At 41.6% G+C, this 19,451-nt stretch overlaps 1 protein-coding gene and 2 long non-coding RNA genes across 3 annotated transcripts in view; 2 read left to right on the top strand and 1 right to left on the bottom strand.

Annotated features, from left to right (window-relative positions):
* The window catches only part of LOC311081600, a 444,005-nt gene that overhangs the window by 219,142 nt on the left and 205,412 nt on the right, over positions 1 to 19,451 (top strand). The window lies entirely within an intron of this gene.
* The window catches only part of LOC311081590 (stonustoxin subunit beta-like), a 59,589-nt gene that overhangs the window by 34,059 nt on the left and 6,079 nt on the right, over positions 1 to 19,451 (top strand). Inside the window, exons 4-5 of the mRNA XM_084112133.1 lie at positions 16,999 to 17,091; positions 17,260 to 18,984. Coding sequence (XP_083968259.1) covers positions 16,999 to 17,091; positions 17,260 to 18,984 — 1,818 coding nt within the window. The remainder of the gene's footprint in view (positions 1 to 16,998; positions 17,092 to 17,259; positions 18,985 to 19,451) is intronic.
* The window catches only part of LOC311081598, a 60,330-nt gene continuing 47,002 nt past the window's right edge, over positions 6,124 to 19,451 (bottom strand). The window contains exons 2-5 of the long non-coding RNA XR_014605944.1: positions 16,976 to 17,104; positions 16,225 to 16,418; positions 15,986 to 16,119; positions 6,124 to 8,928 (exon numbers count right to left, since the gene is read on the bottom strand). This is a non-coding gene — a long non-coding RNA (uncharacterized lncRNA). The remainder of the gene's footprint in view (positions 8,929 to 15,985; positions 16,120 to 16,224; positions 16,419 to 16,975; positions 17,105 to 19,451) is intronic.

Below are 19,451 nucleotides of genomic sequence, written 5' to 3' on the forward strand. Positions count from 1 at the left end.
TTTTCTTCTAATAGGGTTGAAAAATAAGCAGATCTAGCAGCTTTAAAAGCCTCTCTGTAAGTAATCGAGCTCTCTTTCCATGAAATAGGATATACCTCTAGTTTTGTTTTCTTCCAGTTTCGCTCTATATTTCTGGCTGCTCTCTTAAGGGCCCGAGTGTGCTCGTTGTACCACGGCGTTGGACTATTTTCTTTAATCTTCTTTAAGCGCAACGGAGCAACTGTGTCTAAAGTGCTGGAAAAGAGAGAGTTAAACGTTTCTTTTGCAATATCGCTCTCGGTTACTAACGTAACCTCGGTTCTCTCTAGATGAGGGAACGAGTGTTGCGTAAGCTAGCTTACGCTACGGGAAAATCCCTTTTCTCAAGAATATTGAAGCCAAAAAATTATCCTTAACTCTGGGCTTCTTCGCCCGAAACCTTGAACGTTTCGAATTGTTTAATTTTTTTGCTTCATCGGATGGGGGTGAAACTTGGTGACTTTTGTCGTATTACCTATATGAACACACAAAAAAATCAAGGAGATGATTCTGATATGTTAAGTTAAAGGGTCATAAAAACATAGTCACACTTAGCTTCCTCCCGGTCAAAAACGGGCGACATAGGAAATGAATGGGAAATACGAAAAAATAGGAAAACTCAGTGAAACTTTTGGTGATACAAGCTACAGATCAGCCACTGTGCTGAAAACAAGTGTACAGCAATGAAGAGGTGACACTCTAAAACATCAAGAGTGCAAATAAGACACCCTCCCCCCCACACACACACCCACACCCACAAACACACACACACACACACACACACACACACACACACACACACACACAGAAATGAACTGGTAAGACTGAAACAGCAAATTTTGCCCCAAACTATAAAAAAATTATAGAATCATAATAACTCCAAAACTATAGCAAGGAGAGTCAAAAGGTAGGTATCGTTTGAAAGGTTTTATGGTTTTTTTATATATATATATATATATATATATATATATATATTAATATATTAATATATATATATTAATAACAATAATATCAAAATACATTTAATCAATTTATTCATAGAAAAAAAGATATCCTACAATATAATTTTGTATATTACTATTAACTCTTAAATCCTATATCTCTTCTCCTGGTTCAGTTTTGCCACTGTATTTCTTTTTAAGGGCCTTGTTTTAACACTATCTCCTAATCCCACCAAAAAAAACACACACACACACACACACACACACACACACACACACACACACACACACACACACACACACTTAGACCTACGCTGCCTTATGTTACACGATCTCATTTTTACACCACTTAATTTTAACATCACACTAAACACCACTTCAGAATTAAAAATGGTAAAATAAAAGTAAGAGTAGCTTACCTGTACTCCCATGCAGCGATGAACATCGGAAATGAAAACAGAATCGACGTCATGACTTCACGCCACTAACCAATGAGAAGAGATGTTGGCGGGAAGAGACGTGCAGCCCCGCCCCAGGGACGGCATCGCCTCGATCAACGTCATCACTTGCCACTAACCAATGAGAAGCCCGCCCCAGGTGCACCCCCGCCCAAATCTGCAGGCTGCAGCCAGGTGCTTCTCAGATTTTTAAAAAATATGGTAATGAATATCTTCGCAGCTAGGTGGCGCCTGCTGGCGGTACACTCGGTTTTAGAGGGATTACTCAGCACTCGTTAGGAGTTAATAAATGTAATTAGATGCATTGAAAAGCTGAGATCCTATGCTTTAAAATTATATATAAGTTGTGTTGTTCCAATTAGTGGTTGCTTAGTAATTAATTTTTTCTTTCCGAATGGGAATAAATCAAATAAATAAATAAAAAAAGCTATAGGCCGCTTATAAGCGGTTATAGGACATGACACATATTTATACATTTTGAAGCCACTAGATGGCGCTCTTCTCACTTGAAATTATTATTTTTTTAGGCCTGCACTCTATTTTGATGTGAAATGTTGCATTTATTGAAAAATAAAATAAAATAAATAAAATAAAAATATATATTAATTCTAATGGAAAAAATAGCTCATAAAAATTATATAATTAATGCAAAGTATCATGAAAAATTCAAAAAATTCTAGATAATAATCAGAAAACATTATAGAATAAAAATATATTTGATTGGTTATCCTGGGAAAAGGTAAAGTAAAATTTTATGGCTTCATCCGTTTTCGGGCGGGAGGAAGCTAAGTGTAACCCATTTACGAAGAAGCCCAGAGGGTTAATTTAGCATTAGTTTAAAACACATTGCTGCATAAGCAGACCTAGGCGAAGCAGCTCGCGCGCTTATTGGTTGCTTCGCGGCAACTGCATGAACCTATCGGGACATAGCCTGTGACGAGGACCAATGAGGGCGCGGGCGCCCGTGCACGTCACATTACGCCAGGGAGGGCGTGACTAAAGGCTTTATAAGCCGGGTCCAGATGGGTTTATTCTTTGATTTTTCATGCTGAAGCGAAACCAGAAGTAGCACAAGCACGGCTGGGTTACGCAACACTCGTTCCCTCATCTAGAGAGAACCGAGGTTACGTTAGTAACCGAGAGTGTTCTCTTACGAGAGTACTCTCATGTTGCGTAAGCTAGCTTACGCTACGGGAACCCAATGTAAAACGCCGTGCGTGCTAGTCAGTCCACACATGCATTCCTGGGGCCGAGCCAGGTTGTAAAACCTCATAAATGTAGACGGAGAGGCCCAGCCTGCCGCCATACAAATATCTTGGAGTGAAACTCCGCTGGACCATGCCCACGAAGAGGCAACGCCTCTAGTGGAGTGCGCTCTGACTCCCAGAGGACATGGAAGGTTCTTAGACCTATAAGCCAGAGCGATAGCGTCCACTATCCATCTCGATAGGCTCTGTTTCGATGTGGCTAGCCCCTTAGTGCGTCCACCAAACGAAACGAAGAGCTGCTCTGACTGTCTGAATGCCGCAGACCGTTCGACATATATTCTCAGCGCCCTGACGGGACAGAGAAAATTCACATTGTCATCTCCATCAGATCTCGGGAGAGCTGATAGTGAAATAACTTGTGATCTGAACGGAGTGGAAAGCACTTTGGGGACATAACCGTGTCTCGGTTTGAGGATGACCCTGGAGTCATTAGGCCCAAACTCAATACACGCAGCGCTTACAGAAAGCGCGTGAAGGTCACCCACTCGTTTCACTGAAGCGAGAGCCATGAGAAAAGCGGTCTTAAATGAAAGATACCGCAGGTCCACGGACTGAAGGGGTTCAAACGGTTCACCCTTCATGGCGTCCAGGACCATGGATAGGTCCAATACTCCTGGCTCCCCTTAGGAAGCGGATGATGAGATTGTTTCTCCCTAGCGACTGGCCATGCAGGGGTTTTGTAAACGCTGCTATGGCCGCCACATATACTTTGAGCGTGGAAGGGGACTTGCCCTCGTCCAAAAGCTCTTGTAGGAAGGAGAGAATCTCCGAAACGCCACAGCGTTCTGGAAGTGTGTGACGGGCCGAACACCAGCCGGAAAACACTGACCATTTGGAGGCGTAGAGCCGTCTCGTAGGAGGGCACTCTAGCCTGAGTGATTGTATTCAACACTCCCGCTGTGAGCCCAGCGGGTAACCGTTGATGGCCCATGCATGCAGGGCCCATAGGTCGGGGCGCGGGACCCGCGACCGGAGGTCCACGCTCGTGGCGGGACCCGCGACCTCAGCCAGCGCTGAAGAGGGTGCATGAAGAGCAAACCCAGCCGAAGCACTGCCGAGGCCGAAGCCATAAGACCCAACATCCTCTGAAAACATTTGAGAGGAAGGATACTGTTGACTTTGAAAAGCGCTAGTGAGCGCTGAATCTGCAGCGCGCGCTGTGACGTCAGCCGGGCTGTCATTGCCACTGAGTCTAATTCTGTCCCCAGAAAGGAAATTTTCTGGCTGGGAGACAGTGAACTCTTGGACCAGTTGATTTGGAGACCCAAATCCTGTAAATGATTTAGCAGTAAAGCTTTGTGGGCTATCAGCTCTGTCTCTGACTGTGCTAGAATCAGCCAGTCGTCCAAATAGTTCAGTATGCGCATCCCCTGTTGCTTCAGAGGAACTAGCGCTGCGTCCATGCACTTCGTGAATGTACGAGGTGCCAAAGACAGACCGAACGGCAGGACGGTGTACTGATAGCTCTGACCCTCGAAGGCGAATCGTAAGAAAGGCCTGTGACGGGGCGCTATTTGTATCTGAAAATAAGCGTCTTTCAGATCCACAGAGATAAACCAGTCTCTCGGGCGAATTTGCACGAGAATTTGTCTGGTCGTGAGCATTTTGAATGATCTCCGTAAGAGGGCTCTGTTCAGCCGTCTGAGATCTAGGATGGGTCTGAGACCGCCATCCTTCTTTGGAACGAGAAAATATCTGCTGTAGAGACCAGAGTTGCTCTGATTCAGAGGGACGGTTTCTACAGCCCCTTTTCTCAGTAGTTCCGCTATTTCGGTGCGAAGTAGATGTGCTATTTCGTGTTTCACCGTGGTTTCGACCTTTGCTTGAAAGCGCGGGGGTCTGCGGGAAAACTGTAGTACGTAACCTCGTTTTACCGTGTTGAGAACCCACTCTGACACGCCCGGTATGCTCTCCCATGCTTTTATGTGTAAAGCTGAAGGAAGAATGGCACACAGGCTCTGGCCGCTGTGTGTGTGTGACACAAAGCTCACAGCGCTTGCCGGTGGGCGCGCGCTCACGGAGGCGCGCGCGTTCCACACACACATAACACGACACGTGTCTAATAAAGGGTTCTCTGCACACAAAACGCGTTTTGTGTTTATTAGCCGGTGCTCTGTATCTGCCTTTATTAATATGAATAAAACATGAAATCATTACATGAATAATTTTTAGCCCACTAACAATAACAAAATAGGTTATTACGGACTATAAATGTATTTACTTTTTTTTAATAGTTTTATTCATGTATACATTGAATAGACATTACAGAAAAAATGAAATCAACCATGAATTGTACCAAGAACATAATTTTCAGCAGAACAGACATAACAGCCCACAACATAGCTTGGTGATTATTACCTTTTACATGAGTCTACGAGGGTGATTATGAAAAGTGTCAATGTCATCATACTCAATCCAGAAAATCCACCAATTTACGTTCGAAAAACAGCAGGGAAAGATTTAAAAGCAAATATACTGTGTACATAAAATCACAGCATTTTTACTGTTTCAGCAGCATAACAGCATAGCCTACAACATAGCTCAGCGGCTGTAATTCAAACCATAGGATTACCTTTTACATGACAAGGCGGAGTCTACGGGGGCGATTGTTTAAAATGTCAATGATGTCATCATAGTCCAAAGAATCCACCAGTTCCCGTTCAAAAGACAGCAGGGAAAGATTATTTAAACGTGAAGTTGTCATGTGTGATCTCAAAGATGATTTGACTCTTCCAACTGTTGAGAAAAGTCTTTCGACACTACAAGAAGTCATTGGCAGTGTGATCATTATCTTTAAAAGTCTATTTATGTTTGGGAAGACATCAGAGGGGCAGGTGTCCAAAACCTCCATCAGGGAAGAGAAAGAGTGGCCATCGTCTATTTTCCTGCACATAAGTTGAAAGAAAATGCTTAATTCGGCTTCTTCAAATGAAACGCCATAGTGTTCGCAGGGCATCCTCAGTAGCTCACCTTTTGAAAAAAATCAGAGCCGGGCAAACACGCAGCTGCTGCACGCATTATTCCGCATTGATCCTCTTGAAAGCGGCTGTTCAGTTCAGTGATTTGTCGGTCTAAAATATCAATCCATAGTTTGTTGAGATCAGCATTGTCCTTTATGGCTGTGGATTTGCCAAAACTTCATGAAACAAGAGACTCTTTCAGTCGGGCCGGTAGCTTTCTTACTCTGGTGCTGGAGACATCCCAGTTGCAAATGGAATTCTTTTCCATCAGTTCATCAGTCAACTTTAAAACTTTGTCGAAATCATTTTGCACATTTTCTCGGAACTGTCCATACATATCCCTTAGATTTTTTATCAGCGATAGGCAGTCGGTGACTGATATTGTGCTGCTCTGTAAACCCCTGGTAGCAACATCACTGGTCTCAAATAATTTCCCAAATGTCACCAACAGAAATACAATTTTTTTTTGTTTAAATTTGATGCATGAGTGAATCAGCTTCCAGTTTTGTTTGGCCACTTGTTTCGGAGAACTCCGCCAGTGTTTCTAAAATTACATCATATAACGTCAGTACTTTGCCGATGGAGCCAGATTTCGAGCTCCACCTTGTATCTGTAGATTGTTCAAGTTCAAGACACCTTCTGTGAGGATAAAGCTCCTTCTGAATCTCTAAAAAACGGGCATGCCTGTGCGCACCAGTCATAAAAGTGTGCAAAGAATTCACAGTATCAAAAAAAGTATTGACATGGCCAGATACCTTTGTTGCGGTGCAGAGAACTAAATTCAGCCTGTGCGAGTTGCAATGCACGTAACAAGGCATTTGGAAAAGTACGCTTCAGAATCAAGTGCACCCCAACCTTGTTACCTGACATAACAGAAGCCCCATCGAAGCCAAAGCCAACGCAAAGAGAGGGATCCAACTGTAATGGCTCAATGACTTGCAAAATCTTAGCAGAAATCCCATTAGCACTCATATCTCCCGTTTCAACGAATCCAACCGCTCTCTCTTTAACTTTGCCTGCATGAACGTATCTTACACACACAGCCACCAGCTCGCGTTTTGAAATGTCCTTGCATTCATCTGCCATAATTGCGTAGTAGGTGTACGGTGTCTCATGCAACTCAGACTTGATCTTTCGTAGAAGTAGCGAGGCTACACATTCAAGTAACTCGTTCTGAATTTCTGCACTCATTAGTCTTGTGTTTTTTGGTATCTCCTGGAGACGATTTTGCACGTTTGGGTCATGCTTGGCAATTAAGCTAAACAGTTCCAAAAAATTGCCCTTATTTAAGGCCTCTTCATTTTCCCTGTGGCCACGTAAAGCAATGCCTTGTTTTGCACAGAACATAACAATGTCAATGACCACTTTCACGTGTTCACAGTTTTTCTCCACAAACGTGCGGTCATCCCGAAAGAGCTGGTTTAAAACAGTACCATGGGTTTTACGGGTTGCTTTATATGCCTCGTATTTACAAATGGAAAGGGAATGAGATTTGCTGGCTTGGTGTCTGATGCATGACCTGCGGAGGTGTTTCCAGTCTGTGAATCCATTGCAGATGAATGCTTTTTCTGCGCATAAATCGGGAAAATGCCGACATACTTTGCAAAACACAGCATTATTTGTTGAACTATATTCAAGCCATGTGAACTCATTGTACTATTTTGGGGAAAAGCAACGATTCTTTCCGGCAAACTCAGTGTAAGGAATTATGCCGATCTGTGTAGTGGAAGTCTCACCGCTACACTCCTGTGATGAAATAGGCGTTTCTGTGTCCTGAGAAGCCTCAGGTGCCACTTCCCTCGCTGGCCGTATCCAGACTAGGTGGTGGATCTGCACGTGGACCCAACCATGACGCATCCCTGAAGTGTAGGCTCCATCGACACGACCAATCTGACTTCTGCCCTGTAACGCTGCCTGGATCATAATCATACACTGTTTGCTCGTTGGCCAGAGGAGAACTGACCCCCGACTGAGCCTGGGTTCTCCCAAGGTTTTTTTCTCCATTCTGTCACCTGATGGGAGTTTTGGTTCCTTGCCACTGTTGCCCTGGCTTTTGGCTTGCTTAGTTGGGGACATTTAACATTCAACGATATTATTGATCTGCCTAATTAGGGTGGACAATGATGCAATTTTCTTCTAGAAACAAACTTTGTTGTATTATTTTCATTTTATCAATGTGAAGCTGCTTTGATACAATCTGTATTGTAAAAAGCGCTATATAAATAAAGGTCGACTTGAGGTTGACTTGTCACAGAAGCAGACACAGATGATGTAGATGGCACATTATCTCCTTCTCGCTCATCTTTCCGTGCTTTTTTGAAAAAGCGTAATATTGTACTTTGCGCAGCTGCCATGTCACCGCATATTAATGAACTCTCAAGCGAAGATGACAGCGTAATTTACGCACAACACGTGACATAGGCTAATCAAATCAAGTTTGAAAACAACCGCATTTTACCGCGCAGCATTTTGATTGGTCAATCTATCAATCAGACTAACAAATAAACATTTTCTTATTTTATTTATTTTATTTTAAGCAATCAGAAATCTGAGGGGGCCAGACATGTAAATGAGGGGGCCTAGGCCCACCCCCCTCGTGGCTACGCCACTGCCTGTAATACATAAGCAGATTTTCATGACATGAAATCACATTGAAGCTTCCAGGTTGTTGTTTTTTAGAGGATAGACATAATTATTTTTTTAACTTAAAATAATGTCAAGTTGTAACAGGGTGAAAAGGCACTTCTTGCCTCCACTTTGCGGTCCTTTATCTGCTATAACCACGCTATGTAAGATTGCCAGATCGGGTCGCGTTTCTGTAGTTCTAATAGGACATAAGAAAACTACAAATTTGACTTGCTTTACGTCAAGCGTTACAATAGTCATTATTTTGTTTTTTCTTCGTTTCTGATGTCGCAATATATCATACTTTTCTTTTACATCATATTGTGCCAGAACGCCCACCACACACCAGCTTACTGGTGGAGAGGAGATTAATTCATGATGTACTTGCTCCTTACATACATTTTTTAAATTTTAAACAAAAAAGTGACAGTGTACCTTCAAGGGATAAGTTTGACTTTTTTTTTTTGCCAGACAATACTTTATACATTTACTTACACAGGAGTAACTTCTTAGACTCCATCTGGTTGGATGATTTTTTCCCATTCATGCCCTTCCAGTTGATCCTCCTCCCAACATCTTCATGGAACATGCCGCGGGAAAGGATGTTCCATGTGACACGTTTGGTGTCATGGCCCCCAATAGTTGCCAGGGAGGAAATCTAAAATGTAATAAAAATCTGTTATTTATTATAGGCATAAGAATAAGACTTTCTGATTGGCTGGAAGACCATTCAAAACATTTATAAAATGGCTGATAAAAATATTTTGCTTAAACCATTCAAAACAATTAACTATAGAAAAATCCCAAGGTCATTTTAAAGTGCCCCTATTATGGCTTTTAAATATTCCCTTTCATGCAATGTGTAAAATACATAGCTGTTTGTGAAATGTAAATGTTCTACAAAGTTGTAAATGCATGATAAAAAAAGTTATTTTCTCCCAAAAGAAAGAATCGACTATGAACAAAATCGTGAAAGACACTTGGGCCAGTTGCAGGAACTTTCACCTGCCCGACTGGGCCAGTGCTGCATCTTCAAGTTGATAATTTGCTAATTTTTAAGCCTTGACAATTTAAATGGAAGGATGACAGACTTGTTTTTTAGCCAAGTATGCATCACTTCGTGAGTAATATCTCGTGATCAAAGCAATGGATTATGTTGTGTTTGGGCTCTTTGTAATCGTGAGCATCTGTTGTCAATAAAGATGTTCGAATTTTCACAATCCATGCATGTTTCATTGAGTTATGAGCTGAAACGCCACATCAAAACAACATGGCATCACTGCTATTGCTACTTCATAGTTGCGCCTCTGGTATTTTTTTGTGTCAGAACGCCATAAGGAATATCTTTAGATCTGAGTGATGGATTATGGTGTGTTTGGGCTCTTTTTAATCTTAACAATCTGCTGTAAATAATGATGTGCCATTTTCCACAATTGATGCATGCTTCATTGAGTTATGAGTTAGAACGCGACATAAGTGCTACATCTATAATAAAGATCTATGTGCGCATTTGTGGCTTCGTGTGTTACGACTCCACGAGGAATAACTTTAGATATGAGTGATGGATTATGCTGAGTTTGGGCTCTTTTTATTTGTGAGAGTCTGCTGAAAATAATGATGTGCAGCATTTTACTACGATATGTGCATGCTTCGTGAAGTTATAAGTGAAAACCAAACGCGAGTGCTTCATGAGTATATATTTGGCTAGGTGCGTCTTTGGTATTTTCTGTGTTAGAACACCATGAGGAATATCTTTATGTAGCAGTAGGGGATTTCCCCTTTCCTTTTCTTTGCGTCATTACCCTTATATGGTAATGGGTGGATGAGGTAATTAGGGCCGGTGTATTTAAGTGTGTAAACAGGAAGCCCTAGCACGCAGGCTTTGTCATACCCGCCCCTCTTCTTGTTACTGGTGTCACGTTAGTTGAGGTAAGTGACGGAGATTATGTACAAGTTGTGTGGTTTTAAAAGTGTCTAGAGTATGTGTTTTTACCTCTTGAAGTGATGGCTGTTGCCGTCTCGGCGGCGTTCCCTGGGAGTTGCGTCAAGCGCTCATTGAGGGTTTTAAGCTGAACATTCGCGAGTGCATCCTGACATCGTGATATGGTGGTTCGTGATGTGTGGGTGTGTGTGATTCTCGTGTGGTACGTATGATTTAGTAAATGTTTTATATGCCTTGATTGAAATAATGTTAGACCTTGATCTGAGTGTTACGTTTTGTTTTGCAGTCTCCCGCATACCACGTGATTAACTCGGGTCGTGCTGCTGTTTTTCATGATTAGGTTATTTCCTTTGTTTTTCGTGACTAGATATCATTTTCTGTGTTTTGTTTTGCTTTCATTTTTATGGTTTGAGTTATTTGGTTATTTCTTTAATGATGTTGGTTTGACCAGTGTGATTTGGGCCATAGTGGCCGTGTGGTGTAATTGTATATCAGCGCGTAGTGTCTATCTATTCTAACACCTGTGAGTATTTCGGGGTCCTCGACGAGGTAGGATGGATTATTATCCGTGCACCAACTGATCTGGTCTATTATATTTGTGTCTGATGTGATTTTTGTATTTGTATCGCACCCACTAATTTCTGTTTTCTTTTTGTTTGAGTCAAGGCTGAGTGTACCGAGGGGGAGGCTAGTCACCTGGGTGAACACATTTGTTGTGAGGTTGGAGTACCAGGGTTTGAGCACCTCTTCCTATTTGGTTTGCCGTGCACACATAAATGGTTGAGAGCACAATCGTTTACAGCTAGCTTGCCACCCCTAAAGTAAACTTTAGCCTTGTCGTTTATATTCTTTTTGTATTAATTATTTTTGTTTGTTTTATTTTGTGGGGAATTTCTTTTGTGATGTTTGTTTAATGTGACTCCGTGTTTGAATCAGTTATGTGGAGAGGAATGTTCTTCTAACAACTGATATATCCTATTCTTATAATAAACTTGTCAGTGATTTACACTATGAATAAATGATGCCAGTAGAGTATTTTCCTCACAAATAAAATTATTTATTTGTTTGCTGAATTACACGACTCTGACTTTTCTCTGCACCACCGAACCTGGGTTCCTTTTTTTATACTTCCTTGGGTGTAATTCCCAAGGTGGCGTAGTCAGGCTATCTGAATTGAGTTATATTACAAAAATACTGCTTCGGTCACATTTAGATCTGATTGATGAGTTTGGGTCATCTCTTCTTAATCGTGAGCTCCTGCTGTAAATAATTTTTCACGATCGATGTATGTTTCATGAAGATACGAGTAAAAAGGCCAAGTCTAAGCTACCTCGCTTGGCTACATGTGTTTGTGTATTTTTTGTGTATTAGAACTTCATGAGTAATATCTTTAGTTCTGAGTGATGGATTATGTTGAGTTTGGACTCATTTTAATTGTAAGCATCTGCTGTAATAATGGTATGTCATTTTCCACAATCGGAGCATGTTTCATGAAGTTACAAGCGGAAATGTGTCTAAAATTCAGCATCCATATATGGTTTACCCATGGGTCTCTTGAGGGGCTTATTTTACAAAAACCTTGCTCAAGTTTAGTAAAAGCCTGAAACAATTATGCTTGTTGTATTCTACTCATTGAGACCTTTCAAATGACATATGACACATGACTATCTGAGTAGTATGATGTTTTTGACACATTGCAGTACATAATAATTTCCCCTTCCTCATAAATTATGAAAACAATTTTTTTCATTTTATCAGCAAATAACTCAGCACTACTTTGGAGATAATCATAATGGCTACATTCATTGTAAAGTTTAGACTCTAAGCTTTCAAATGATGCCTATTTTGTGTTGACCATTGCAGTAGTTTTGAAAAATATGACAATACATTTTTTTCATAGCTAGGTGGTGCCCTCCGGCGGTACATTCCGTTTTAAAGGAATAACTAAGCGCATTGAAAAGCTGAGATTCTAAGCTTTAAAATGATACCTATTATGTGTTATTACATTCAGTGGTTGCTTAGTAATTTGATTATGAATTTTTTTCATGGGGTGGCGTCCCACGGGTGGGACGGTTAGGGTTTAAGGGGTTAAAATCACCAACAATTAGTACTTTATCTGCAGCCAATACTAACTCTGATAGAAAGTCCGCAAATTCTTTGATAAAGTCTGTATGGTGCCCTGGTGGCCTGTATACAGTAGCCAGCACAAATCTCAAACGTGATTTATCGTTTACAATATATATTATTACATTAAGTGTAACGAGTTATAATAAGTACAATCCAAGCTTAATGTATTGTTGTTTTTTCACTAAAATCCTTATTTTATTACTGATTTATTTGTTTTTCTTTGAGCAATATATGTTGATTCTGCGATTCACTCTCTAGAGACTTTTATTTTTACATATTTTTCTGCCGCTGTCCTGGTGCCATTTTGAGTGTGCGCGCGCGCCTCTCTCCAGTTCGCATTGCACATGCTGGGGAGAGGTAAGCATTTTTCAGAGCTCTTCAATTTATGAGCAAATTAAGTTTGCCAAGTGTGTAGATTGATTTAGTAACCCCTTGTAAACAGTACAGAGACTGTATAGTGTGTTCTGTTGTATGTTATATGTGTGAGTGGATTAATAATTCGAAGATATATCGTGTGGGCTGTATGATATGTATTAGCAAGGTTTTGAGTCATTAATCAACTAACTAGTGTTGTATCATACAGGTGATGTAATAATGAGATGCTCACACGCCATTTATCAACTTTATTGATGTTGATCCACAGGTATTTCAATTTTATTGTGTTTTACATTCTATATTGTGTTAATGTTAAGTGTATTTTGCATAATGGTTACACGCCAGTTCGCATTGCACATGCTGGGGAGAGGTGATGTAATAATGAGATGCTCACACGCCATTTATCAACTTTATTGATGTTGATCCACAGATGGTGAGAAGCCCATGTTGGGCGTGACTGTTAATAAACATCCCCATTTTGGTGAACCGCAGTAACAGTGTCCTAGTCCTTCTTATACACAACGCAGAGAGAGAGTATCGTAACAGCGGTCAGCTGCAGACCGGTTACATAAGCACCAACAGTTCAAAAGAAGTATATTTAAAACTTGATTTCTTAGTGGTTTTGAAAATATTACTATAAATTACAGCAACACCACCCCCTTTGCGTTTAAGTCGAGGTTCATGTTTATAACAGTAATCTTGCGGGGTGGACTCATTTAAAGTAATGTAATCGTTTGGTTTTAGCCAGGTTTCTGTCAAACACAGCACATCTAGGTTATTATCTGAAATCATATCATTTACAATGAGTGCTTTTGAAGCAAGCGATCGAATATTCAGCAACCCAAGCTTTAGCATTTGCTCATCTGTATTATAGCTGGGTTTTTTTTGGTTGAACAACAATTACATTTTTAACCTTAGATGGGTTTGGACGTTTTTCAGATTTCCAAATTCGGGGAACAGACACAGTCTCTATATGATGATAGCTAGGTGAAAGAGGCTCTATGTAATGGAATTTATCTGACCTTGGTGACGCGAGGCCGCTAGCAGACGGTCGGTTTAGCCAGTCTGTCTGCTTCCTGACCTGGGCCCCAGATTGTCATGTTTGAGCTCTAAGGGTGTTTTCACACCTGCCTCATTTAGTTTGGTTGAATCGCACTCGAGTTCGTTTTCCCCCTTGGTACGGTTCGTTTGGGCAGGTGAGAATGCGGCAATCGCACAAGCGTAGGTCTCAGTACGCTTTCAAACGAACTCTGGAGCGGTTTGTTTGTGGTGAGAACGTGATCCGACCTCGAACAGAACCAACTGCTAAAGAACTGCGCATTTTTGGACTAAACCAGCTGCCGTAGTCAGCTGCGCTGTACATTATGTCACTGTTTAGCAACATTAATGCACGCGTCGCCTCCTGAAGTGACTCGCCGCGTGCATTGCATAAAACTTTTTTAAGCCGCATCCTCGCTTCATTCTCAAATGTTATTGTTCCCCTAAAGTGGTGTAGACAAACTATATAATAAACTATGACTACAATCAGCCCACGCAGTCGTCTCTCCATAGTAAAAAGTGGCGTGTTGTCTGCCGGATTTTCCTCCTCTGTTTAATTCTGGGAGTTCTGTTGGAATTTTCCCGCACGTTAATTCTGACAATCAAAGTGCAGTTATGAAAATACGTTCAAGACCCATCTGGCCAACGAGTGATGTGGATGTTGTCACATGACTGCATTTTGGTTTGTTTCATAAACTGATCCGGACCAGAGCGATAAGTGTGGTGTGAAAAGGAACCAAAACGCCTGAAAAATGCTACAACGTATAATTTTTCTCCCTTGGTCCGGACCAAATGAACCGAACTACAGATGTAAAAGCACGCCATATTACTAGAGACAAGAGCAGCACCATACCAGGAGGGATGAATACCATCTCTTTTCAACAGGTCAGGTTTGCCCCAAAAACTTTTCCAATTGTCTATGAATTCTATATTATTACGCGGACACCACTTAGACAGCCAACCGTTAAGCGAACACAATCTAATAACTATCTCATCACTCCTGCGAACAGGAAGGGGGCCAGAGCAAATTACAGTCCTTGACATCGTACTTGCAGGTTCACACACCACTTTAATATTAATTTTGGTGATCTCCGACTGGCGGAGTCGAACATCATTAGTGCCGACAAGAATAATGATCTTAGAGAATTTACGATTAGCATTAGCCAGCACTTTTAAATTTGCTTTGATGTCAGGCGCTCTGGCTCCCGGCAAACATGTGACTATGGTCCCTGGTGTTTCTATTTTCACGTTCCGTGTGATCGAATCACCAATTACTAGGGCACAATCAACAGAATTCTCAGTGGGTGTTTCACTGAGCGGGGCAAATCGATTTGTTATGGTAATCGGAACGGAAGAGTGGTTTTTTGATCCGCGACTAGAGCGATCCCTCACTGTCACCCTTTTGCCCGGCTGCTCAGGCACTACTTCAGCTGGAACCGCACCATGTAAAGAGTTCACGCTAGGCGCATCCAAAGCAGTATCTAAAGCTCTAGCACTCTTACTATCCTCAATTAAAGTTTGGATGCGTGTCTCTAGTTCTGAAATCTTCTCCGTCAGCCTAACTGTGTCCTTGCATTTATCACATATAAATTCTATATTGCCGACAGAGAAGGCTATGCTAAACATGTGACATGAAGTGCAGGTGACAATAACAGGACAAGACATTACTCACCGTGTTTGTTGACTGATTCTTACTCACCTGAGCTTTTTATCAACTCAAAGGCGCGGGCGCGCGAGAGAAAATAAATAAAAAATAGCTGAGCGCACGGGTGGCGCGTTAACAGGCTAGCTAGCAAATTACTAGCGTGTTGTGCTAGTAGTAACGGAAGCTAGCGATGTCAGGTTAATCTGAGATGTTGGGTAAGCTGTTTTTAGTAGTATAAACAACTAGAAATTGTAGTAAATGATGGTTCAAAATAAAGAAATACGAGGTTAAGACGGAGCTTACAGCACCGAAGCAAACTCACAGCAGGCAGCGAGGCAGACAGGAGCAATCAATCAGCAGCCTATGCAAATAGTAGAACCACCTTAAAAGTGAGAAGCCTCTCTGAGGCTGACTCTAAGAGCTCAAATGGAGCCTCTAATAATAAAACAAAACTTTCCAGGACCACAGAAAGATCCTAAAAAGGAACTCAGCAATTTTAGATCATACGATTTTCTTGTGGTGGGAGCTCTGGAAGTCAAAAGTGACTCAACATCCTCAGTTTAGAGATCAGAATCTATGAGCTGTTACCTTTCAGGGATAAGAACCAAAGCTTCCAATTCTCCAGCCAGAAAGTAAATTGCCCTCTGGAAGAGCAGTTTGGTTTCTGCCCAGAGCAGGAACTGCTGCATCTGCCTGAATAGGAGGTCCAAGCACAGCTCGCTCTGGTGATTGATATAAGAGACTCTATTGTAAGTTGCTTTGAATAAAAGCGTCTTTTAAATGTGTACATGCAAATTAAGCATTTTATATGATATAATTATACTGACCTGAAGGTCAAAACCATTTTCTTTGCCATGCCATGTGCTTCCTATGGCTTGAGTGCTTAATTGACCCCATATTGCTGCTTGCATCTTTATTTTAAATTGATTTCTTCAGTATTAACTCTTTCCCCGCCATTGATGGAAACTTCCGGCTTTTCGTGTTTTCACTGTTTTACGGTAGGGGGCATATTACGCATCTCCTGATCAAAACACAGGTGAAAAAGAAGCAGAAGCATTCATTCATCAACATTAAATATCACATTAATCAAAACTGCCTAATGTTACCGAGTGAAAAGTCGACCCAGGACAAGCTATAGGACCTTGCAAGCTTTGAGGGTGTTGACTCAATCTACTCTATCCATCTATGTTTTGATCATCGTACTGAATTAGATCCAGACGTAGTCTTTGACAAAAATGCGATTTTCTCTTTCTTCCTTTTTTACTTAAAAAGGAATGCATGAAGCTAGAATAAAACCTTTTTGTTTTTTAAAGCAGAGGGTGTGCTCTTTCTTTTGAAATTTTGCATGTTTGAGATATTCATACAACAAAATATTCTGTGGGTCATGAAAATGTTGTGAAAATTATAAAAAATGCTGGCAGTGGCTGGCAACTTTTTTCAAAAATGCTGGCGGGTAAAGAGTTAAACAGTATTCATTACCATCCAATACTATCCATTACATTCATTTACTATCCATTACATTCATTCATTACTATAATTTTGATAATATATGATAAATATTCTAAGTATAAATTATACCTGTTATTTGTTATTTACTGCAGCCCTGGCATCACAGACCATTGAAGTGGCAGCTCTAGGAAGACCTCTGTTTCCTGGTATGCTGTATGACTGCCGCAAGGATTCCTTCATTCCAGGTGCTTTACAATCCTAAATAAATATATAAATAATTACAAGTTTATTTTCCCCTCTTCATCAAATATTGCATCACTAATTACAAAAGTAACAACACTATAAAACCTGCATGTTTCTTCAACAGTACATACTTCCTCGTACATAACTCAAAAATAAATTTCTCATTTCAGGTGTCACTCTGTGGGATAAGAAATCATTGAGAGAAGATTTGGACAGTCGTCCACAACCCAGGACAGATTTAAAGTTCAGTAGCTCCGACTCTCTCTCCAGTAAGTCCAATCTCCTGGATGTAAGTGCTTCCCTGAAGGCCAGCTTCTTGGGAGGGCTGGTGGAGGTGGAAGGATCTGCCAAGTTCCTGCGTGACACCAAATCCTCAAACCAACAATCCAGAGTTACAATGTATTACAGCGAACGCACAAGATTCGACCAGCTCACTATGAGCCATCTGGGTCAGATCACCTACCCTCAGGTCTTTGACCAGAAAACTGCAACTCATGTGGTCACAGGTGTTCTATATGGAGCTCAGGCCGTCATGGTGTTTGATCGGACATTTTCAGAAGAGGAAGAAAAGCAGGAGATTGAGGGAAAACTGAATGTCATGGTCAAGAATATTCCCCTATTTTCCATTGAGGGACAAGGAGCTTTACAAATGACAGATACTCAAAAGAAAGTGGCTGAGAATATCGCCTGCACATTTTATGGTGATGTCCGCCTTGAGCAGAACCCCACCACTTTCATGGAGGCCCTAGAGGTGTACAAGAAGCTCCCCACTATACTGAAGGAGAATCCACAGAATGCAGTTCCAATAAAAGTCTGGCTCTATCCTCTTTCTCTACTGAATACAAAAGCTGCTCAGTTGGAGAGAGAAATCACCACACGTCTGGTTTCCAACACTGAAGATATAATAGAGGGGCTGGGAGAAGTAAAGAGAACTTGCAACGACCTGTCTAGTAAACCGATTGTAAATGTCTTCAATGAGATCAAAGAGAGGCTGCATTCGTTTCAGAGCTCATTTAGTGTTTACGAAACGGTGCTCCTGAAAGAAGTGGCCAAGGTCTTGCCTGCTATACGAGGAGGAGAGAAGGAGCAAAATTCATTGGAAGACATCCTGAAGATCCACAACAGCTCCCCCTTTAATGCTGACATGCTTAACCAGTGGTTAGGTCATGCAAAGGCTGAACTTAACCTCTTGAGTTCTCACACCGAGATACTGAAGGGAATCAATACTGAAGACTCAAACCGTCTCAACGCCCTCCTCTTTAATCCTAATATTGATGTTGTGGTGTGCTTGACCTTCACATCTCTGAAGTATGAAGACCCGTATCTCTCAACCCTGAAGAAGTTTCTGGAATCTGATGAGTTCAAAGAGCTTAATGTGGGAATGAAACTGCATTCTAGCACATTAGCATCTGTCAGAAAGTGGTTCACTGATCCTGATGTCATCTCAAAGATGAGAAAGAACTTATCTATTTTCAGAAGTTTTTCAGAGGCTAATAAAGATGAAAAGAGATATCGATTCATTATTTCTGCCATCTCCGATCCCTCCAGTCCAGGCTCCTCTATCTATCTGTATGAATCAGGGAAGCTGACAGACACACAGTTCCAGCCCGTGTCGAAGCCTCCTCCACCAGAAGTGAAGCAGGTCCTGGAGGACAGTGTGTCCCTGAAACTGCAGAAGTCCCCAACTGGAGAAACTGTGCAGTTCAGAGTGGAGTACCAGAAGGTGAAAGCAGGTTCTGGCGCTGAGGAACAGTGGATTATCATAAACACCGCTGATGAAGTCTTTACTCTGACTGGATTGGAGTTTGGAAAGCAGTACTCGATCCGCTACAGGATAGTGGGTAAAGTGGGAGTGAGTGAAGCCAGTGACACTATCGGCCCCATACAGTCTTCAGGTGAGTGTCATCTGCAAAAAAAATTTGAGTCACTTTTGACTTCCAGAGCTCCCACCACAAGAAAATCGTATGATCTAAAATTGCTGAGTTCCTTTTTAGGATCTTTCTGTGGTCCTGGAAACACATACACACATACACACCACCCCTTTAATGCTGCGTTCACACCAAACGCGAATATGCGTCTGGCGCGAGTGATTTCAATGTTAAGTCAATGGTAAGACGCGTTTATGCGCGTCTGGAGGTCTTGCGGCGCGAATGAGGCATTTAGCGCGGCGCGGTAGACGCGAATTTGAGCATCTGGCACGAATTGTGCTTTGTGCATTCACGCGTTTGATGCGAATTCGCGTCTGCCGCCCGAGTTGAAAAATCTGAACTTCTGCGTCAATTCGCGCCACGTTAACCAATCAGGAGCCTGCTTGCTGCTGTCACGTGGTGAAGTAAAAACAAAGTAAATCTTTTATCACATA

This window comes from Abramis brama, assembly GCF_963993115.1.
Source record: "Abramis brama genome assembly, chromosome: 4".
Lineage (NCBI taxonomy): Eukaryota > Metazoa > Chordata > Actinopteri > Cypriniformes > Leuciscidae > Abramis > Abramis brama.